The sequence below is a fragment of the Bos indicus x Bos taurus genome, chromosome 29 (genome assembly GCF_003369695.1).
Source record: "Bos indicus x Bos taurus breed Angus x Brahman F1 hybrid chromosome 29, Bos_hybrid_MaternalHap_v2.0, whole genome shotgun sequence".
NCBI classification, from domain to species: Eukaryota; Metazoa; Chordata; class Mammalia; order Artiodactyla; family Bovidae; genus Bos; species Bos indicus x Bos taurus.
The window spans coordinates 18,604,491-18,629,812 of record NC_040104.1 but is presented as its reverse complement, the minus strand read 5'-3'; the positions used below and the strand labels follow the sequence as shown (position 1 = coordinate 18,629,812).

Sequence of the window (25,322 nt, the reverse complement as noted above, 5' to 3'; positions counted from 1 at the left end):
AACAGAGGTACTTGCCCCCAAGGAATTAATAAAAACTGGAAAATTACTCTGTAAATAAATTTAACAATCAATTAGAGGGACTAGGGCTATTAACAAGGGTGTGTTCACCTAAGAAAAGAAAAGCAGAAGCTATAGCATCATGGGACCACTGGAGAAAATCCGAAGGGGGAAGAGACAGAGAAGGGCAATGTTGACCCGAGCAGTAAAAAGCTGCGATTCTTTCAGTCAGAACAAACAGAACATGCATACGTAGCGAACAAAGCTGCAAAGCTAAAGCAGAAAAGACAATAACCTAAATAATTATAAAATATTAAGTCCGTGATACATAAGAACAAGAACACATAAAAATTACTTCACTCAAACTGAATGTGAAAGATTAAAGAAAAAGATGAAATTAATGGCTTAAAGAACAAGTATAAGAAATACTTCAAATCACAAAATCAAAATGTGAAGATAAATCGGTCACCTGATGCAAAGAGCTGACTCATTGGAAAAGACCCTGATGCTGGGAAAGATGGAAGGCAGGAGGAGAAGGGGACAACAGGGGATGAAATGGCTGGATGGCATCACCGACTCAATGGACATGAGTTTGAGCAAACTCAGGGAGACGGTGAAGGACAGGGAAGCCTGGTGTGCTTCAGTCCACGGGGTCACAAACAGACATGACTTAGCAACTGAAAAACAACAATGACAGATACATCATGAAAGAAACACTAAGGAGATCAAATATGCAATAAATAGATTCCATGAGGAGAAAATTATTACTGATAAAAGAGGTAATAATTAAATTAATAATAAAATTCTTAAAATCTTTCCTAATATGAAGACTTAAATCTATAGACTGAAAGTCACTGAGGTCCAATTGAAGATTTGATGACAAAATACACATAACTAAGAATAAAAAGAAAATTTTACAAGCATTCAGAAAGAATAAGTTACCTACAAAGGAAAAGATGAATAAAAATAGCAGTGACTACAGACAAGAAATCAGAGTATATCACTCAAAGAACTTATCTGAACAAAAGATTCAAGAAAATATCAACTAAATAACAAATGGACCAGAACAGATACTTTAAGACGGAATATGATTAAAAAGGAGAGGAAACAATGACACATATAACTAAATCTGACTGAATGGCAAAAAATAGTAAAATCATTTCAGTAAAACACTGGGCTTGGGGGTGGGGACAGAATTTGTCGTACCGTCGCTAAGTCATGTCTGACTCTTCACGGCCCTGTGGACTATAGCCCAACAGGCTGCTCTGTCCATGGGATTTCCCAGGCAAGAATACTGGAGTGGGTTGCCATTCCCTTCTTCAGGAGATCTTCCCGACCCAGGGATTGAACCTGCGTTGCCTGCATTGAGGGAGGAAGGATTCTTTACTACTGAGCCACCAGGTAAGCAGGGGCAAAATGGTGATAAACAAAAGCCTCATGGGGGATTAGGAGGCTGAGAAGTACTCTAAAGACCTTATCTTAAAAGGAAGGGAAACAGGGAAGAAAAGAGAGAGCCAAGATAAGGGGAAACAGCACATGTGAGTTAAAGAAACTGATTTGAAAATATGAGAGCGTGGAAAGGAAGCTAATCACTAATGGAAAGTAAAAGTATAATAGGCGACTTCTAAAATTAACTATCTAGAAAGGCTTTGCTTGTTCTGATTGCAGTCTTCCCAGGTTTGTCACTTTACATATATATTTTAAAAGATATTGACTGTATTACATTTATAAACAGAGCTTTAAGTGTTTCAAGGAATTTTAATTACTGTTTGAACATGCAATTAACTGTTTAGGGGGGCTTAATGCTTAAGCTGAATCCAAAACTTAAGGAGAAATAAGATTAAAAAATTTTAACTTTGAATACACAACTTAATAACCAGGAACTCTGATATAGTTTTATAATTTTCTGTGCTCTCAGGCCCTTCTTATACATAAAAACAAACAAACAAAAAAAAAAAACACCTCATACAGACAGACGTAAGAAAGGCTCACCCTGGATTCCATCCCAAAGAGTTTAATTAGTGAAATACCAAGAAAGTCTTGTACTGGCATGCTTCATGGTTAAGACAGACTCATTTCACACATTAACAAAGACAGCCTAATGGCTAGACTCCAACACTGAACAAAATTTTCTGAGATTAAGCTATGTTCATACCTGACTCTGATTACCATTAAATTTACTATTTATGTGACACTGATGAGATGACTTTGAGTGAATGTTACATTTCATATTCAAAGAATATTTCAGGGAGTAAACTATACTCCAGATCACACACCCAAAGTTACAGAGTAATAGAAATATCTTTTTTGTTTTTTGGCAAAATACTTTTTTTTTTTTTTTTTTGGTATTGTACATAACAGATTATTAAGGGTGTGATGACTATGAAAGGTCACAGAGTTTAAAATAGGCCTGGGTGTGATACTGATATATATGTCAATGATAAGCTGTTATTGTTACCTCTCTATCCTGGGATTCCTAAGATGAGAAATTCCTACAGAAGACAAAAGAACAGTAAGCATATTAAAAGCAAAGAATTGTGAGTTTCCAGAGGAATTCAGCCATTAAAATAGCCATCCTAGATCTGAAAGAAGATCTAGATCAGAAAGATCTAGAAGAACTAACCTATTCCAAGCCCTTGTTACCTATTGGGACTGCTGCAAAATCTTTTAATTCAAAATCTTCTTTTACCTCATTTCAAATAAGGCAGAGAATGAATAAAGCAAACAACCAACCAACCAGTCAGATGCATGAACCATTTATTATTAGCTTTATGATGCTATAAACCAACACACACATTTCAAAAAAAATTAAAATATGTACGCCAAATTATCTAGCTTAACTAGAGTCAGAAGCTTCTCTTCTTAAAAACAACTTATAATGGAGATAAAAGTGAAGATCTGACTGAGATCTGTGCATCTGTAGTCTCTGATTTTTAAAGGTATATAAGTTCTAAAAATGTGGTTTAATTATACATACATATCATCTCTGTAAACGTTTCAAACTCTATGTCATTGTTTGTCATACATACTAGGCTATGTACCTACAATAACGTGATACTAGAGAACACTAATCAAGGTCATATGATAAACCTTCTGCCCTCAGATGCCAAAAAACTAGACCCTCTCACGATCGTGAGTCACTAATAATTCCCAGGTGTCCTCCAGGTCGTATCTTTAAAAGGTCACATTACTGTATGCACTGTTTCACTTTTATGTTGGCTGCATAACTGATATATCACCAGTGCTCAAAAATTCCTCAAAGAAGGAATTTCAGAACTGAGAAATAAGCTGTAGCTTCTTAAAGGTTGTTATTTACTAGAAAATAACATTTAGCAGCAGATATAAAAAAATTTTTTTATAAAACTGAAGTCTTTTACTTTCAACATTAGTTACATTTATCTACACATACTGACAATATGGTTTATGTGGCTGTTTGAGCTACAATTTCCTCATCTGAAAATGGGAAATAACAATACCTACTTGTTAATTGGCTATACCCCAAAACAAAATTTTAAAAGTTTTTTAAAAATACAAGAAAAAAAAAAAGAATGAACTTAAATCTAATTCTTAAGTTATTTGGAGAAAAAGAATAGCACACAATCTTCTGCCCTCTTTCTGAGTGTGTGCATGCATGGAAATTAATTAGACCGTAATCATAACAACAGTTTAGTTAATGCACATGAGCACAGGTTTTAAAAAAACAGGTAAAACTTTTCTATATTTTTTAACTGTTAAACTGATTTTACAAAAACAACTGTCCCAGACAACACTGAGTTGACCACAGCTTCTCTCAAGGTTACAGCTATAACTTCTACTATCCAACCCTCACCTTCGACACCCACACACATTTTTTCTGCAAGGCATCGCAGCTGGAACATCAGGGTGAACACTATGCAAGCACTCTGCTGCGCATTTCCTCATGTCTGACTGCTGAACAGGTGAGAAACACTACAGGAAACGTGGCCTTGCCTTGATCTCTGTCACCCTTATAAATAACATAAGATCAAATCTCAAAGACATACTTGTTTTGGGAGAGTCATGATGACAGATATGAAATAATATTGTCAACAGGACAAATGTCCTACGGTGTCATGGTTTCCTAAAACAATGCTCATGGTTTCCTAGAACCACCTAGCTCAGTTTCTTGGGGATGAAAATGTGGTCCCATGGTCCTAAGGAGAAGAAAAACTCAGGCCTACACAGATGAACTGTCAAAAGAAAACCCCAGACAGCCTCCTGTTGCCTCGCAAGTAAATGGAGGATCTTGGAACCAAGTCCATCATAACAAGGACCAGGCTGTCTCCTCCTCTGACAAACAGGATGAAATAACTTCCATGATTTTAACACTAGGCCAAACAGTTCTCACACAAATAAATACCTTATTCCCACTGACTGTTCATGACACACGGAGCATATTTAAAACTATGGAATATGTGATATGAAACATCAGCACACCTTGGGAGAGAAGTAGCTTAGGCCAGTAAGTGAGGCTAAAATAAAAACTATAGAGAGAATGAGAAAGTTGACGCAAAAAAGACTTTCACATGCTAATAAAATGTTCATTTTCATACTTGCATACTTTGAACACTGTGAATTATTCTTTAAAATTTAAAACATACTTCCTATTCATTTTAACCCACACTAAATTTGTTAATCAGTGGTTATCAAGAGTTCCTAACATTCAATGTGATATATGTGAAGTGTTAGTCATCTCTCAGTCATGTCCGACTTTGGCAACCTCATAGACTATAGCCCACCAGGCTCCTCAGTCCATGGAATTCTCCAGCCTATAATACTGAAGTGGGTAGCCATTCCCTTCTCCAGAGGATCTACCCAAGGTCAAAACCCAGATCTCCTGCATTAAAGGCAAATTCTTTACAGAATGAGCCACCAGGGAAGCCCCAATATTCAATCTCATCTGTCATTTAACCTAGACTTTAAAAGTAAAATCTGTGAATAAAGAAATCCTTTGAGAAAGGAAAAACTCTTTTTCGAAAACTAAAGACAAGATCTGATGAAAATAATGATCCGGTCTCCTACCCAACTACCCATAGATAAAATTGTAAAAGGTGTTTTAATCGCCCATGTGGGTGGCAGTGATAATATGTAGTATAAACTTCTTCAAGGTTTTTTTTTATTATCTCCAAAAGAATTTATCTGTTACACCTGTTGAAAAGAAAAGCCAGAATAAGGCCTCCTAAAATCTGTAACAGCACAACAAAATTAATGCACAAATGATACTGTGTGTACAAGGGGGGTGAGACCTCTTTCTTCACTAACACACTGAACTTGGAGAGCTGCTTAATCAAGTGGCCTTCCCAAACACTTCATTTATGAAGATACAATTAGAGATCAAACCAAGAGAGATTTGCTGGGGCAGGTGGGAGGAGGAGAACTATAAGGCGAGTGAAATATAAGGTCAGAGGCTTTGATCCATGAAATAATTAATCTGGACATAATTAAAATGTTTCATACACATGAATAAGGGGAAAAAAGCAACCACACACACACACACACACACACACACACACACACAGGAACATATTCCAAGAAAAAAGAGAAAGAAAAATCTCTTAGATTCAGAACTAAGTCACTTCTGTTAGGTACAAATCAGATACAGGAATGGGTAATAGTTCATTATGAGTCTCCACCTGAAATTCCTGAAATGCTACTACAAAACCTGTCTAACACCTTCTCTTCCTGGTGTTCTAACAAGTCATTTAAAATGCCTTTTACAAGCTCAGGGCAAGTTGTGGAATGAAGAATGCTATATACACAACTAGAAACCCATCCTCTTCAGCTCCAAATCTTCCCCCAGAGAAAAAGAAATCTTACTGAAAAGAGGTTAAAACAAAGAGGATGGGAGGGTTGGGGAGCACAGATGAGGGAGGTGGAGAGAGGGACAAAGGTGAGACAGAGAGAAAGAACGGACTGTGAATTCCGTATTTACCTGAAATGCTCTTCCCCTTCTCCCTCTTCACTGCCAGTCACCTGGGTTATAACTTCCGAATCCAACCAGAACACGCTGTCATCTCCCGATGTGCTACTCTCACTTTCGGTCTCCATCGTGTATTTTGGAAGTTTAAACCTCAAGGCATGGGCAAAAGCACAGCAGTGTCCAGGCTGTTCAGCGATACTGATGTACACACAGGTATGCGGCTGGGGCGCCAGTAATAACGTGATCATGCGGGGCCACAGGCTGTTACGTGCAAGGTTAATTACAGCTGAGGCAAAGACAGGAAGTCCCACGAAGCACCCTCAATGTGTCAGACTGCTACACCTGGGACTCCAGACCCCTCCCACTGCTTTAGGCTGCGTGACCTACATAACCAAACACACAACCCAAATGAAGGTGAGTTTCCCCAACTCCTATTCATTTAATAATTCTCTCTTCTCAAGCTTTCTAGCTATTAAGTTGACTTTTCTTACCTATATCCTTTTTCTACCTCAGACATTATTGTTTTTAAATTTTTATTAGATATAGTAGACCTGAAAAGGACTGTGAACCAATCCAACATAATTAAAATTTATACAATTTCACACAACAGTAGGATACAAATTCTGTTCACGTTCCCCTTAAGTTGAAGTACAGGGATTTACAATGTCATGTTAGTTTCAGGTGTATGCACAGTGATTCAGTTATATGTATGTGTGTGAGTGTGTGTGTCTGTGTATTCTTTTTCAAACTCTTTTCCCTTACAGGCTATTACAAAATTATTGAGAATAGTTCCCTGTGCTATACACTAGGTGTTTGTTGGTTATCTATTTTATATAGTAGGGTGTATATGTTAATCTCAACCTCCTAATTTATCCCTCCCCCTGTTTTTCTCCTTTGGTAACTATAAATTTGTTTTCTAAGTCTGTGAGTCTACTTCAATTTTGTAAATAAGCCCATTTGTATTTCTTTTTTTAGATATAAGCAGTATCATACGACATTTGTCTCTAACTTCCTTCACTCAGTATGATCATCTCTAGCTCCATCCATGTTGCTGCAAATGGCATGACTGCTTTTAACTTAAGCTGAGTAATATTCCATTATATATGGGCACCACATCTTCTTTATCCATTCATCAGTCAATGGACATGATTGCTTCCATGTCTTGGCTACTGTAAATAGTGCTATGAACACTGGGGTGCATGTATCTTTTTTAATTACAGTTTTCTCCAGATATATGCCCAGGAGTGGCACTACAGGATCATATGGAAACTCTACTTGTAGTCTTTTAAGGAACTTCCATACTGTTCTCCATAATAGCTGTACCAATTTACAATCCCACCAACCAGGAAGAGGATTCTTTTTTCTCCACACCCTTTCCAGCATTTATTATTTGTAGACTTTTTGATGATGGCCATTCTGACCAGAGTAAAGTGATACCTACCTCATTATACTTTTGATTTGCATTTCTCTAATAATTAATTAGTGATGTCAGGCATTTTTTCACAAGCCTGTTGGCCATCTACACGTCTTCTTTGCAGAAATGTCTAGTTAGGTCTTCTGCCCATTTTTTGATTGGGTTGTTTTTTTTTTAAATATTGAGCTGTATGAGCTACTTGTGTATTTTATAAATTAATCCTTTGTCAGTTGTATCATTTGCAAATATTTTCTCCCATTCTGTAGGTTGTCTTTTCATTTTGTTTACGATTTCCTCCACAAGAGGAGAAAACAAGAATATCAGAGACGTATAGTTTCCCTCCATAAAGGAGATAAAAACATACAATGGAGAAAAGACAGCCTCTTCAATAGGTAGTGCTGGTAAAACATTCTCTAACACAGTATACAAAAATAAGCTCAAAATGGATTAAGGACCTAAATGTAAGACTGGACACTATAAAACCTTTTAATAAAACACTTTCTGATATCTTTTAAAATTCACCTCCTAGAGTAATGGAAACAAAACAAACAAAAAAACAAATGTGACCTAATTAAACTTCTAAATTTAATTTAGATTCTAAACTAAATTAATTTAATGTATTTAATAAATTAATTATTATTTAATAATTATTAATAAATTAATTTAATTCTGAATTAAAGTTCTATCTTAAGTTCTACTTAAGAAAGGTAAACATAAAATTAGAAAGGGCTCTGGACCCAGCACAAGGAGAGGCACAGTTACAGATCTCAGAGTTCAGGAGGATCACAATATATAGAGAAGATAAGCAAGGTCTAGGGACTTGCCCATCTTCATGCCTTCTAATATTACACCCATCTTTCCTTCCCCTCAATAATAACTGCCATATACACCTTTGCTCGGGTATCCAAAGTGGGACAGAACAGCCAGGCCTATCCATGGCTTTTTAAAGGAAAAAAAAGAAAGCAAGTATCATAAATTAAAAGATGCTGACCATTACAGAAATAGAAGCATGCAACATTCTTACACATAACTTAAAATGCAGACACATAGAGAAGCAGTAAAATGACTCACTGGGACATGAGTGAAACCAGCAACAGCACAACCGCTACTTAAAAAACAGCCATCTGGTACCAACCACCCAGGTGTGGGTGTCTGCCTTTTACCTACAAGCCTGGTTTTGCACTAAATCTGACCAGATAAAACTTTAAAAGGCATCTACTGGGATACCCTGGAACTTTCATATTTGAAAATACAGGAAATGAACCATCCAGCTGACTTTGTTTATAATGTACCTTTCCTTTCCACAAAATTACAATTTATATATGTGTTACTATTTTAATTTTGTTGCTCCAAAAACTATATAGTTTTAATCTACTGACCATGTTGGTCATTCAAAAGAGACAGTGAGGAGACGGAATTAAATTTAACCCCTTCCTCATTTCATCCACTGAAATAAATTTCCAATGGATCAAAGATTTAAATGTAAAGATAAAACCATAAAAGAAAATCATGGGAAACCCTTTGATTACTTCACTGTGAGGAAGTCCTTTCTAAATATAACTTTAAGAAGCCTTGAAACCACAGAAGACTGATACATTTTACTACATACAAATTTAAAAATCTTCCCTAACCAAAAAAAAAAGTCTTTAATTATGAATAAAGTCAAATGTAATTAAGTAAAAATATGTGGAACATATCACAAAGGGTTAATTTCTTTTATATATATATATATATATATATATATATATATATATATATATATGGTGGCTATAAATCTTTAAAATCCAACAACCCAAAAGATAAACAGGCAAAAAGCATAAACAGAATAATAACAGAAAGACATGAAAGAATCATAAAAACATAATAAAACTTATTTACTTCACTCAATAAAAATGAAAAAAAAAACACAATAAGATGCTTTTTTAATCTATCAGGCAAAGATTTTTTAAAGTTTTAACAAGCTGTTTGGAAGAAGTTGTGGGAAAATGAATATACACTGTTGGTGGGAATATGTACTGGTATAACCTCTGTGCAGGGCAATTTGGCAAAATATCATGTGGTTTCATAGATCCTATTTATCTTTCCCTCTAATCATTTATTTTACTCTTTCACTCTCATGGTTCATTTACCTCCCTTCCTCAAGCGCTTTCAAACATGAAAAAGTATACTGTAAGCGGCATTTGCACACAGAATATGGTGGGCAGTCTGGCTAATGTGACAGCATCAGGAAGTCTCCTCTTCTAGTCCTGCTGTTACATCATATTCCCACCTCTCCACCCAGCATCCCCGCTGCAGGGAGAGCCTCCTCTCCTCCCAAGCTGACTTAAGCACCAAGCAGTGGTTCAAGACTTGTTTTCACAGTTCTGACTGTGCTATCAGAAGCTTTTTAAAAAAAAAAAAAATGTGCTTAAATTCAGAATCAACATGTGGTTGTTCTTCTTTGTTCTCTTCTCTGATAGCTTAGAAGTATCTAGCAAAAATCCAAGATAGAGGCAGGAAAGAAACCAAGCAGAGTGGGACCCGTGGCCACCAGAGGTTGAGAGGGCCATTCTTACAGACCATAGTGGAGATTTAACCCTTTTTCCTGATTGGTTTAAAAATCTGACCAGACTCCACTCCCATCGCAAGCTTTTCAGCGCACAAGTCCCTGACCTAAATCCCCAAAGTCGCTATCAGTACTTTAAGAACCAGCTGATTCTTCATCTTCTACCGACCAATAGGCAAAGAAGTTGCGGGAAAGAGAAGCTCCCAATTCCTGCAGGAAGGGGAAAACCATTCTTCGCAACAGTTTAAGAATCCCAAAGTAGAATGCATTTTTTTTCCAAGAGAAAAACAACTTAAAGATACAAATCCATTAAAATGTAGAATGAATACATAGAAGAATGATTGATAACAGATGACATTTGAACATTTTATATGGTACTTTTTACATTATAGGAAAATCTTCAGTCACTGAAAATATCTTAGAAGGATTCTTGTTCCATTTTTCTAATACAATTCTTTGATACACATGTATACACTACAGTCAGACACACACTTCACATTTAGATTACATAATTTTCTGAAGAGCCATGTGGTGTATCTATTGTAGAGTCATAGCTGTGAAGCATTCTGTAGACAAGCTTTGTCTAATTGGCTAGAAAATGGAACATTTCATGTTAGAGAAGATTTTGCTTAGGAGAAACATGTATTTGGAGAGAGCACTAACTCTGAACTGTTCAAAAGAACTAAATGAAATTTCCAAAAAAAAAATGGCTACCTGAATATGTCATCACAAAAATATATTCATGAAAAAAAAAGAGTTTCATTTCAAAAAGCTGATTATAAAACCTAGGGGGAAAAAACAGTTTTCAATAGAACTGGAAGTATCAATATTTTGAAGTCAGACAGAGACTCAAACTCAACCATGCTGTTTACAAATCGTGTGGTTTGGGGCAAGTAACTTAAATTGAGTCTCAGTTTGGTGATCTCTAAAAGAGTAATAACAACCCTGTAAGGTTAATGTATGTATTAGAAATAATGCATGTAATATAATTATCATATTGCGCGGTATAGATAAGACCCGGCCCAGAAATGACAGCCATCATTTTCATCATCGACACTGAAGCCATAAAATGTTTTTGTCACTGTGATTATACAAACACTGAAGAGTAAGATATCTCAATCTGCAAACGTTTGGTTTAACTCTGTAATTTTTACCATTATTTAAAAGAGAGTAGTAATTTAATAAGTAAAAGGAAACCAAACTCAACTAAATTAAGAGGTTTTTTCTAATTACCTGAATCCCTTTTCTGAATGTGAAGAATGCAAAATAAAAAATCAGAACTAAAAGCTCATATTATTCCCTTATGCATTACAAAGTAAGTGCATATAAAATTAGATCTTAAGTCAATTCAGCATGATACTTTCAATCTTCTTAATAAGTGATATTAGGTGGAAATTTCACAAGTATATGAATAAGTTCTCTCAAAACTCAAGTGCAATGGTCTATCGTTTTAAATTAAGTTCTACATCTTTATCCAAATAAGCAAAGATTAAAGGCATACTTTCTGGTATTCAAGTTTTAAATATATACATATATAAAATGTTCATTATAAATGTAGAAAATTACTTTCAATAAATATAATCTCAGGCTACACTTTCACTGAATCACTACCTACCATCAATTATTACACATTCTAGAATCATCTCATATAAATAATATTGGTTGAAGAAAAATACTTCAACGCGACAGGCTACTTTACTGGACTCCTCCAATGCAATTTTTAACCACTGTATTTGTTTGTAATCAGTAACTACAAAAAAAATTTTTAAATATGATTCCATTATAAGAAAAATCATATTTTCAATACACACACATATAGAAAAAAAGCTTGGCAATCTACACAACAAAAGACTGTGGGCAATTCTAACTTTCATCTTTAAATTTATCCACAATTTTCAGTTTTTAGTTTTAAATAAGTTAACTTCAGGAATTAAAAGATCTACTCTAGTTTCTTCTCTTGAATAGTTGAAGGCTAAGTTTCCATCTCAACATACCATATATATCAATGAATATAATGAAAAGATATAATGATAAAAATGACATTTGATGCCGTCTCAAGCAGTATTTGCAAAATAATAAAGCTGTCTTTAAGTGTCAATTCACAATCTTCAAGTTATATCACTATGCCTTTGCTGTGATAAGGAAAAACTGAACTAACTTGATGTTAGCTGAAACTCCAATACTTTGGCCACCTGATGTGAAGAGCTGACTCATTTGAAAAGACCCTGATGATGCTAAAGCTGAAACTCCAGTACTTTGGCCACCTCATGCGAAGAGTTGACTCATTGGAAAAGACTCTGATGCTGGGAGGGATTGGGGGCAGGAGGAAAAGGGGACGACAGAGGATGAGATGGCTGGATGGCATCACTGACTCGATGGACATGCATTTGAGAGAACTCCGGGAGTTCGTAATGGACAGGGAGGCCTGACGTGCTGCAGTCCATGGGGTCGCAAAGAGTTGGACACGACTGAGCAACTGAACTGAACTGAACTGATGTTTACTTGGTGAAATGATACACAATTCATTAAGCTACCATTTCACTATTACAAGTAGCACTGAAGTGAAACACACAAAGCAACTGAAAACAGTACTGATTTTGAGTCTATGGTTTCCATTTTAGAAATAATGTTGGATTTTTTTTTAATTTAATGAAGACCAGATAACTCAAATTCCTTCGGTGCCACTTATTACCTGTATGAATATGGGCAATTTACTTCAGATCTCTGAAGCTCAATTTCCTCCTCTGAACAGAATAAACATGCCCAATCATACTGCAATCAAAGTGATTAGATGAAACAGTATATAAAAGTACCCATGGAACACAACATTTGTAAATAAAAGATGCTTTTAAAATGTTTTATGAATCGAGGTTTAGGATCTAGAAGAAAATCCTAAACTCCTTAGAAGAGGAAACGAAATTTTCATAAGGGCTTGTTTAAAATTACTAAAATATCATTATCTCACTTGAAGAAATATCACAAATACCCAATCAGTGCACAAACCCGTTTTTTTAAACACGGTTTGTTTGAATCAGGAAGTTCACACATGATATTTTAGCTAATACTTTAGTTAATAATCTCGAGATTTAAGGATTTCCTCTCCTCCTTTGTGTTACATATCTGTTGAAGAAATCAGGTCCTGTATGATCTCTAGCATTCCAGGCCTTGCTGATTCTATCTCTCCCAGTAGTGTTGTTCTACCAGTTTTTTGAGCTTTTATTTCCTTTACAGGCATTAATTCCTAAAGGCTATATTGACTGCTTTAGTCTCATGTTTTCTGCCTTATCTACCAGCCTTCTAAAATAAACAGTAATCAAATAAACAGCAAAGTTGTAAAATGATAGAAAATGCTAAGACAAGAGTAAGCTAAGTGCCACAGATAATATATTCTTGCATGACTTCACCAGGCATAGTAGAGTAGCTCTCCAAGGTACAGCATATTAAAAGGCTTCAAGTGTTGTTTAACTTCTAACCTAGAAGGGCTCTTGCAATCTCTGCTATCAACTATGACATTCCACGTCCCTCCTACACAACCTGCCTAGGACAATGGCAATTACCTGCACACATCTGAACAGTCTATGACTAATACCAAGATGTCTGCCACCAATTAGTTCCTACTATTTTAGAAGGCAGCATAAAAGCTGTGTGAACTATAAAATATTCTTAGAAGGACAGAAACATTAAAATCACTCCTATCTGAGCATGAAAAAGGAACAACTGATATTCTGGAATAAATTACCAATTACGTGAAAAGAGATGAAATGCAGGACTATCACATTCTAGTATATTAAGCCTAGTTCACCAGCTCTTAAACAATTGATATTAATTGGTTAGCAGGAATCAAGAGATCAAAGAAATATATATAAGGCTGCAAAGCTGAAAAAATATGGACTCATGATAATACAGAGGAATAAACATTAATAAATCTTCATGAGCTTGGAAATCCAACATGTTAGTATCAAGTAACATAGATTTGCCAAGGAGAACTAGACAATCTCCTCTCTACCCCCTTCCCCCACAAGAAAACACTGTTAACTATTTGGCCAGTGTTTCAGAATCTCCAAGTCAAAGAACTATTACAACAGTGAAAGATTCTACAAATAGCAAGCATATCCACAAACTCACAAGGCATCCTAAGTGAACAAATGGAAAAGACAATTCAGGATGCACTGATTTTTCTGCCAGCATCCAATAACACGCCAGTGATTATTACCCATTCTGTCATGTTCAACTACAAAATACAAAGAAGATACCATACCAGCAAAACAAAAACATAACCTTAGATCACTAAAGTGATTTACTATTTTCAAAGCACTCTGACATATTTCAAAGTGAATGACACTTTAGTAAAAGAAACTAAACTAAGCGAAGGGTAGGAATTTTACATTTGAAGTAACAAGATTTTAGAAAACTATAAACGTCTAAGAAAAAGCACTGAGAACTGAATTCATTATCATCTCAGTAACTGCGTAGCCTAACATTAAATAGCTTAATAATACAAACTGGGAATAAATAAACGAGACACGATGGTCATCCACAGCATTGTTTTCCAAGGAAAAACTGAGGCTATTTCTGCAAGAGCAGCTTCAAAACAGAGATCCTCAGTCCTTTTCTCTGCCCCAAAACAGTTCACGGATCTGCACACACTCATTAGGAACAATGACTCATAACCTACTTAGAGATCTGTTTTGATGAACAACCATCCGAAAAGCAAATTATCTTTGAGAGTGTCAAGCTTGTTGAGCATTCAAACCTTAAGGTGAAAATTATTTTAATTAGAACTTAATTTACTTGAAATCAGCAGTGCAAAAAAAAAAAAAAAATTTGTAAGAGGGATGGGGCGGGAGGAAGAGCTGGATGAAATGAAGTCTCTGATCAGCTAGGGCAATATGAGGGCAAAAAGGAGGAGGGCAAAAAGTACATGTCTTAACTTCTTAAAGATTAACCTGAAATAGATGAAAATAATCAACCAGAAAAACTGGGGATATCAGTCAGGGTACTAAGACTCTTCCTCGAAATATTCAGCAAATGATGCCAAAGTGACAGAAGGCTCAACTGCGTAGACACAGGCTGTAAACTGATACGGGGGGAATTCTTATGCTGCTGTTGACGTTTTTTCTTAGGCTATCTTCTCAAAATTAAGAACATTCATTCACCTGAATGAGTATCTGCTGCAAATGTCTATAACATGATAGTAAAGAAAAATTTGGCCAGTGGCTACTTACAGCTTAAAAGAGTGAAGGGCCAGAGAAACATTTGTGACAGGAACTGAAAATAAATACTAGCAACTTACACAAACTTCAGAGATCCCAGTACTTTTGAAGTTAGAAGTAATGTGAAGGTCTACTCTGAAGTTACCTAGGAAACTTAACTTCAGAAATGCATGTTTCCTTCTTCTACCTTACAACTGGATGGTAAATTTTCACATAGCATCTCATACTAATTCTAGTCACATGCTGTGATCAAAACATTGTCTCTGAATTACACATGAGGAAACTGAGGCTTTCCCCAAAGTCACACAATTTGTAAGTGGTACTAACCTCTTAGGTTCATTGTGAAGGAAATTTTCAAATTACTTCCCAGTCCAAGCATTCTTCTTTCTGCTTTCCCATAGCACTTACAGAAACACTTTCAAAATACTTTTAAAAATACAAAAGAAACAGGCGTAAAGAGGGAGAATGATCTAACTAAGGAACACGAGGGTGGAAGGAGCCTGAACTCTTGCCCCAAAACGGGCACCAAGTATGATCTTCCTGCTCCAACAGGTTTCTGCAACATGAATTAGTTCACATGAGGCTGGTAAGTCGGGCAATGTGTCACTATGACTCAGACTGTACGTAACAATTTTTCCCACGTATCATTGTCTTCAGCCAGGCATGTCCAGTTTAACACCAAGTTTACTACCCGGGGGAGTGTGGTGGCAAAATTCGGGGGTCGGCACACTGTACGTGATGCCGACTCTGGCCACTGTGCTGCCGGGTCAATTTGGCCGCAGCCGGTGTCCCGGGCTTTTTGCATGGTGCTTCCTCCATTTGATGCACATCTCCTCTGTGTCTGTGATTCCGCACTCTCAGCCCCTCATTCTGCTACTCGCTCTATCAGGCATCCATTACTCTTCTTTAAAGGTAAAATCCTAAATTTACTGTATTACTTCTTCACTAACTCAGGATTTGACATATCTTTCAAACTGTCCTCTGTTATTAGAATCGTTATTGCTTTTATTAGTGCTCTGGGTAGAAAGCTGTAGAGATTTTGAATGATTTGTGCAATCCTATTTTTTACCTTTTATTTTCAGTACAAGGTTTGTAAAAATCACAAGGTTTTTTCAAAAATGCATATATCACATTACTGCAAAAACAACTGAATAAAAAGTAATGTTTTAAAACCAGTATCAATATTTACTACATACTCCATTTCAGCCCTTCTGAGTTTTACTATGAAAAAAAGATGCTACCATCAGAACTACTGGACACCCAACACAACAGAACAGCTCTTCATTCCCTACACATCTCAAGGCCCTTCTCAGAAGCCAAAAGCAGGTGCTCCTCAGAGAGTATGTAAGAGAATCACAAGAACATGCACCCCTGGGCATCAGAACCAGATGAGTAGCTTAAAAAAGACAGGTTTTCCCCACCCCCCGTATGACCTACTGGATTTCTAGAGACCTGATTCTAGAATCTGCACTTGAAGTTCTTCAGCTGATTCTATTTATCTGACTGCCCAGCTATGTAATGATCAGGTGGTCACATAGGAAAGCAATAAGAACAAAAATTAAGGCCCCAAAATGATTTGCTTTTACTGTCTGAAATGATCAATAATACAAGTGAATGAATCAGCATTCCTAAATGAAGAGTATAAAAACCATTTTACTCCTGTAACTCAGAATTTATCAATTTAAATATGGAAGAGCTGTTCACAAGATGTAAGTGGTTAATAAGAGGCTTGAATGAGTGAGACAGTAACATAACTATCAACTACACCCTCTAACTAGTTACCGCCTCTCAATGTGGAGAAATGGAAGGAAAAGCGTGGTGTTTGTAATATATGACAAGGAGGAAGTTGTCACTTCTTGGCTCAGAGTTCTGACAACTTGAAAGAAGAAAATGCATCATCTTCTTTGGCCTTTTTTATTTTAGATTTCTTCGATCTATTTGAGGCAATTGCTTCATGGCAAATAGGTGGGGAAACAATTGAAACAGTGACAGACTTTATTTTGGGGGGCTCAAAAATCACTGCAGATGGTGACTGCAGCCATGAAATTAAAAGACGCCTGCTCCTGGGAAGAAAAGCTATGACCAACCTTGACAGCAGATTAAAAAGCAGAGACATTACTTCGCCAACAAAGGTCCGTCGAGTCAAAGCTATGATTTTTCCAGTAGTCATGTGTGGATTGAGAGTTGGACTGTAAAGAAAGCTGAGTGCCGAAGAACTGATGCTTTGAACTGTGGTGTTAGAGAAGACTCTTGAGAGTACCTTGGGCTGTAAGGAGATCAAACCAGTCAATCCGAAAGGAAATCAGTCCTGAATATTCATTGGAAAGACTGATGCTGAAGCTGAAGCTCCAATACTTTGGCCACCTGATGCGAAGAGTTCACTCATTGGAAAAGACCCTGATGCTGGGAAAGACTGAAGGCAGGAGGAGAAGGGGACAACAGAGGATGAGATGGTTGGATAGCATCACCGACTCGATGGACATGAGTTTAAGCAAGCTCTGGGAGTTGGTGATGGACAGGGAAGCCTGGGGTGCTGCAGTCCATGGGGTCGAAAAGAATTAAGACACGACTGAACTGAACTCAATTGATTCTCTTTAAGGCTGCTGCTACTGCTGCTAAATCACTTCAGTCATGTCTGACTCTGTCTGACCCCATAGACGGCAGCCCACCAGGCTCCCCCGTCCCTGGGATTTTCCAGACAAGAACACTGGAGTGGGTTGCCATTTCCTTCTCCAATGCATGAAAGTGAAAAGTGAAAGTGAAGTCGTTCAGTCGTGTCCGACTTTTAGCGACCCCATGGACTCCAGCCTACCAGGCTCCTCTGTCCATAGGATTTTCATTAAGGCTATACCAATACTAATCATTATTAACCATGCTGCTTAATAAGCCTCAACAGAATACACACCATTTCTGGTGTGTTAAATAGTATTTCTTATTTAAATGCTTTATAAATCTACCACAGTGGTGGCACCTAACAGCTACTACTAGGCATAAGGCAGTACAACCAGAAACATTTCAGATGGCAATTAGAGCAAAGTATCTTACACCCAATGTTCTAGGAAACTTAAAGGCAGGTTATGTACTTAAGCAACTGTACTTGAATATTTGTGACTCAGGGCTTCCTCTGCGGCTCAGCAGTAAAGGATCTGCCCACCAGTGTAGGAGATTGAGGTTCGATCCCTGGATAGGGAAGATCTCCTGGAGAAGGAAATGGCAACCCACTCCAGTATTCTTGCTTGGGAAATCCCATGGACAGAGGAGACTGGCGGGCTACAGTCCATGGGGTCACCAAAGAGTTGGTCATGACTTAGCAACTGAACAACAACATTTGTGATCAAGGATACTTACAGGAAAGCCACAAAGTTTTGGTTTGGGGGCTAAAATACTGGTCACTTTACATAGAAAGAACCCTTATTTGGACTACCAAACATGATTGATTTGAATCTCAAATTATACTTTAATCTGGCCTTTACCGAGTTGTCCCCAAAATACGTGCGTGTATGTGTATCTTATTTATTCTCCAAACCACACCAAAGGCTTATATTTCATAACAGTACCTTTCAATTAAAATATAGTATAAGGAATCAATGAGTTTTCATTTGTCTAAGCCTCAAATGTTCTGACTCATTTTGGAAGTGCTGCTATTTGAAATTTAAATGATGTAAATTGAGATACAGGGTAATCAAGAGATGTCCCCAAGGCACAGCACGCTGTGAAGCTCAATGAAACTCCCATTTCATTGAAAATGGACAAAATGACTGCTTCAGTTAAACCAGGAAAATATCCCAGGAGGTATTTTTATCTGACACAAAGGATGTGGTTTAAACCTATAGCAGCTAAATTTTAATCTTCCATTTGTCAGAACTACTTGCCAAAGGCAAATGACAGAATGTAATAATGTACTGAAATTTCCTGCAATTGGCAGTAGGGAACAGTAACGGAGAAAAATGATGGATGTGAGAGTCTGAGACATCACAGCACCCAGTAACCCACATTAAGTAAGGTACTGCAGGATATGCCAAAAAGAGTGTGCCTAGCTCAGCTGCATTAAGAATTCTGCATTATGGAAATACAGGTATTAGAGCAAAACTCCTGAAAATGGGACAGGTTTCTTTATCTTGAATTAAACTTTCATGTTTCAGATAACATTTTAATAGTGCAACATTTTTATAAGCTTACATAAGCCATTTAAAAACAGATTTATTTTAAACATTGTAATAACCCGACATGACAAATCTTACATGAAGATGCTATAGAAATGATAAATGAGGCATTAAATGAGGGCAGGACAAGATAAGGAAAGAGACTACATTTTAGTTTTGCAGGAAGAAGGTAGGTAAGTTTTAAATAATTTTTTAAAAATAAAAAGTGTAAAAATCTTGCAGGGAAGAACAATAATTCATATTAATCTTCTCGTGTCCATGACTGTTGCCTGAAAAGCCATTTTTAAAAGAGAACTGTAGCAGTACTCCCCCCAAGAACCTATAACCCTGGTAAAAGCATGAGGAAAAAGTCAGACAAACTCAAACTGAGGACAGTCTACAAAATAACCTCCAGGCACTGAAAATACAAAAGTTTAAGAACTGTCCCAAGCAGGAAGAGCCCAAGGAGAAATGATGACTCAAGGTTTTTGGTATCCTGGAATAGAAAAAGGACATTAAGTAAAAACCAAAATTCAAATAAAATATGAAGCTTAGATAATAACTGTGTGTGTAAATTTTGGTTCATTACATGTGACAAAAGTGCCATTTTAATGTAAGATGTTAACCAAAGGGGAAATTGGATATGAGATAAACAGGAACTCTATACTATATGCAACATTTTGGTAAATCTAGAACTAGTCTAAAAAATCTTTTTTTTTCTAAAGATTTATAAAGAAGGAATAGAAAATGCAACTCAAACCAGATTAAACATAAAAGATCATATGGATCATAATGACTGAAAATACCCAAAGAGTGCTCTCACATAAGGTATGGAGGCTTGATTCAAGGGTTCTAACTGCTTCAGGAAGATGTCTCCCCAGACATTGGCTACAGTCAGGTTTCACGTACATTTTGACCATTAACACTTGCTTCGAAAAGGCAAATGTGTTCCAAAGTGACTGATATATTAGGGAACAATTTACGCCTAGCATGAATTTTGCATCTGCTTATACAAAATTTCATCTGTCAGAAGCACTAGGTTAGGAGTCACCAAATTCTTTCTGTAAGGGGCCAGATAATAACTATTTTAGCTTTGTGAACCATACGGTCTCTGTCACAACTACACAACTCTGCCTCTATCAGAGGAAAGGGGCCACAGACACCAGTAAATGAATGGGCACGGCCATTTTCCAACACAACACCACTGAAACAAGCAAGGCCTTAGATTGTCAGCCAGGCACTACATGAATGCAGAAGGCTGCACCCAGCTGAGCCACGCCCTGGGAACACTGGGACCACACACCACTCCCTAGGTCACGAGTGCTGTTACCGCTTCCATCTGACTTCTGACCAGCCTCTTCCCACATCACGTAACGCACAAGCTACAGGCCTAACCCACAGGGGGGCCACAGTCCCCCACCACCTTCTCCTCTGGTAGCCACCAGAGTCCATTTAATTGGGTCATCTTAGATCCCCTCACCCACTTCTAAACAAGTCACTTTGTCCGAAAGAGGGTACACTAGGCTGACTGGCCTGGGCCTGAGTCATGGACTTCATGTTCATTGTTGCAACAGGAAGGTGGAATCCTTCCTGGTCCCTAAGGAACCAAGATTAGGGGAAGAAAGGATTCCCAAAGCAAAATTAAGGGCTACTGCAAAAAGAGAATGAGAGAGAGGAAGAGGAGGAGGAGAAGGAGGAGGAGGAAGAGGGAGACAGAGAAAAGAAAACAAGCATCTACTACAACCTCCAAGTACAACAGCTAGAGAGTGGCACAGTTTCACATGGGATTAATTGATGCTAACTCAACAATATCTATTCAGAACTGGGTTTGATTCCAAGTAAACACATGCATTTTTATTGTAACAGAGCTTCTAAAAAATCTGACTTCAATATATTTCACTGTATATAAAAGCAAACTTGCTTCATTGCTGGGAAAAAACGATAATGAATTTAGTGAAAACAATATGCTTTCATTCCATTCTTTAGAGTAAATTTAAAGGGTTTTCAAGGATACTTTCAACTAGGCCTTCATTTCACCTTGTCCACTGACTTCAGAACTAAGCCATGAATTAAGTGAAGCTCACACATACTGAAGTAAGCAATCAAAGTTTCTAAAGCTTCTATTCTTAAAGCTCCTAAGAACAATGGAAACTTGCATTAGGTCCAATGAATTCCTCTTATAAACACTATATGGAGAAGGAAATGGCAACCCACTCCAGTGTTCTTGCCTGGAGAATCCCATGGACAGAGGAGCCTGGGAGGCTACAGTTCACGGGGTTGCAAAGAGTTGGACACAACTGAGCACATCAACACTATATACTGATTTTAAAAGCCACTATGAAAGGATTTTTTAAAATTAGGTAATCCCTCTGCATCCTTGAGGGACTGGTTCCAGGACCTCCCCTCAGATACCAAATTCTGAGGATGCTCAAGTCCCTAGATAAAATGGAGTAGCAACTGCAAATAACAAGTATAACTCATTGGCTTTAAATCATCTCTAGATTACTTATCATACCTAATACAATAAAATGCTATGTAAATAGCTGTAAATACAATGTAAATGCTGTGTAAATTGTTGCAGCAAATCCAACTTTGGCTTTTTGGAACTTGTGGAATTTTTATTCTTGAATATTTTCCATCTGCATTTGGTTGTATCCATAGGTGCTGAGCCTGAGGACACAGAAGGATAACTACCTCCCTTCACCAGCTCCAATCAAGTCATCTCTTCTTTTTTTCTGAAAATTCCTCCCCTGAACTCACCAATTTTTTTTCTTCCACATTGCTGTGACTATGTACTATTTAGCCCCTCTCCTTTGAACAGACTTTCACTCATCTGCTGGGTAAACAATGACTCATTCTTCAAGACTCAACTTGAGCAACTTGTCCTCCCAAAGTCCTCTGATTATCACTGTTTTATTCTGGTTAATGATAATGTTTCCAGTGTTGGTCCAATAATCATGATGCAGCTTTGGAAACAGACATACACACATTACACACACACAGACACACACATAGATGTTATCGTTTTAAAGCAAATAGCCATCAATGCCTTTTGTTGTTTTTTAGTTGCGAAGTCATATTCCATTCCTCTTGAGATAGCTTTTCAAAATCTACAGAACTGATGAAATCAGACTTTTCATTTACTTATGTGGTGATTTACAAAAGGAACTGTCTTTGCATTCATGAGGTTAGTAAATAATCACATCTGACCACGGTGTATTATTCTTTAATGAGCTTTGATTCTGCTAATTATTTATTTATGGCAATTTTATACTGATATTCATTTATGAGACTGAGCAAGCTTCCAATGTACAATCTCTGCCAAGTTTTGCCAGCATTATGTAAAACTTTTGCAACCCTGCTTTCTATTCTACCAGTTTACACTGCATTGGTATTATCCATTTCGTAAAAGTATGGTAGATTTCCCCTCCAGTATCACCTAAGTCTGTTAGATTAGTATATGAAAAGGGAGGGTTTCTCTTTAACAAGTTTTTCTATTTCTTCTATGGTAATTACTCTGCTTCCATCTTCTCTCTCTTCTAAGTTAAGCTTGGTTGTTACAACTTTGCTAGAAAAATCAATTCACTCAGTTTCTCATATTTGTTTCATCAGAGCTAAGCAAACCCAATGCTTCTTTAAATTTTTCTGTACCTGTGTTCATTTCCAAATGAAACATAACAGATGGGTTATTCCATTGTTTTCTAAAACAAAACATTTCTTTGATCTCTCTAATTAGATCTATCATGTCCTGAAAATGTTACATAACTTTTCAGTGCCTTAGTTTAGCAACAGTGGGTTCTTGTTTCATAAGGTTATGGTGTAAACTAAATGAGCTTAGATATGCAAACTGCTTAGAACACACCCAGCACGCAATGATTTCTGTATGTATTCCTTTTCGCTTTGATCTTTGAATTCATTTCCAAATGCTGTTGAAATAAATCACCCCAAACTAAGCAGCATAACACAACACAAATGTATTATCTTAAATTTCAGGAGAAAATCAGTCTTGCTGGGCTAAAGTACAAAGTGTCAGCAAGACTAGTCCCCTGGGGAGAGAAGAGAATCTGTTTCTCACCTTTTAAAGCTTCTAGAGGCTAATGCTGAAACTCCAGTACTTTGGCCACCTCATGCGAAGAGTTGACTCATTGGAAAAGACTCTGATGCTGGGAGGGGTTGGGGGCAGGAGGAGAAGGGGACGACAGAGGATGAGATGGCTGGATGGCATCACTGACTCGATGGACTTGAGTCTGAGTGAACTCCGGGAGTTGGTGATGGACAGGGAGGCCTGGCGTGCTGTGATTCATGGGGTGGCAAAGAGTGGGACATGACTGAGCGACTGAACTGAACTGAACTGAGAGGCCACTTGTATGCACACGGCCCCTTTTACACATCACTCCAACCTTTTGCTCCCATCTTCACTTCTGCTACTCACAATGATTCTCTGCTTCTCTCTTTTAAGGACCCCTGTGATTACCACGGGCCCATCCAGATAGCCAAGATAATGTCTTCTTAATTTAATAATATCTCAAAGTCCCTTCACCAATTTATGGTAATCTGATGTTGTTGTTGTTCACTCACTCAGTTGTGACCAACTCTGACAGTTCTCAAACCTGACAATATATTAGAATTATCTGAGGAGCTTTTTCATACATACCAAAGCCTGAGACCCATCAACTAAATCAAACTCTCTAAGGATAAGGTGAGGCATCCATACTTATTAAAAGTCTCCTAGGTGATTCCCATGTAAGGTCATGTTTAAAATTCACTGACACAGATGACGCTGTACATTCTATTCAGGCGTAAAGTGTAATACAGAAACTAAAAATGAAAAACTAACTTCTAGAAACTGACAACACTGATGTTTCAGACACATCCATTGGCAAGAGTCTAGTGCAATGATGACTTCCCCTATGGAAACAATGCAAGTGATGTTTATATACTAAATCTCTTAATAGCCTGGTAATAAAACTTTTTAAAACAGGTGAAATCAATTTTTCATAATATATTTTATTTACTCTATATATTTCATAATATATTTTTATTTACTTGGATGTATATCCAAGTCATTATCAGTTAAACATGTATTCAATATTTAAAAATTAATGATCTATTTTATTTCTTTTTCATACTAAGTCCTTGAAATCCCATATAAATCTTCCACTTAAGCACATGAATCAATTCAGAACAGTCATAGCCCAAGGGCTCAATAATCACAAATGGCTAACGGCTACTTTTTGAACAGAACAGACCTAACCGTATTATTGAATTTTAGCTACTCTGTACCTCTATAAGGGCTTCCCTGATAGATTAGTTGGTGAAGAATCCACCCTCAATGCAGGAGAGTCGGGAAGATCCGCTGGAGAAGGGAAAGGCTACCCACTCCAGTATTCTTGGGCTTCCCTTGTGGCTCAGCTGGTAAATAATCTGCCTGTAATGCGGGAGACCTGGGTTCGATCCCTGGAGAAGGGAAAGGCTACCCACTCCAGTATTCTGGCCTGGAGAATTCCATGGACTGTATAGTCCATGGGGTCGAAAAGAATCAGACATGACTGAGCCACTTTCACTTTTCACTTCTAACTCGCTTAGAATGTTTAAAATGCTAGAAAATTTCTCATTAGCCAACTCTTTAGCTATTAGTCTGTGGTATCAGTAGAATAGAAGAGTGTTTATTTTCAGGTTTTTTTTTTTCACATCTTTCTTCGGCCCAAGCTGACAGATGATCCATGACTAAATACCACACACAGGAAGGACATGATAATTAGTAGATATTCACATTACAGGCAGAGAAGGCAATGGCACCCCACTCCAGTGTTCTTGCCTGGAGAATCCCATGGACGGAGGAGCCTGGTGGGCTGCCATCTATGGGGTCGCACAGAGTCGGACACGACTGAAGTGACTTAGCAGCAGCAGCAGCAGCAGCACATTACAGGGAAAGAAAAGGTGGAAGGCTGAGTAACACCAGGAACAGGTAACACGAAAATCAGAAATGACGGTATTTCTAAATGTAATCTTGGCAAAATTTAGGAAACAAAAATGAAAAAGATACCTGTTTACTTTCGTGAATTCAGGCTTT

General features: G+C 37.3%; 1 protein-coding gene across 2 annotated transcripts in view; it reads right to left on the bottom strand.

Moving 5' to 3' along the window:
- The window catches only part of ARHGAP32 (Rho GTPase activating protein 32), a 205,249-nt gene that overhangs the window by 125,774 nt on the left and 54,153 nt on the right, over positions 1–25,322 (bottom strand). The window contains exon 1 of one of the 2 annotated variants that reach the window (XM_027532623.1): positions 5,948–6,391. The exons of the other annotated variant lie outside the window; for it this stretch is intronic. Coding sequence (XP_027388424.1) covers positions 5,948–6,183 — 236 coding nt within the window. The 5' untranslated portion in view covers positions 6,184–6,391. Of the gene's footprint in view, positions 1–5,947; positions 6,392–25,322 lie in introns of those variants that run through there. 2 annotated transcript variants of the gene reach the window in all.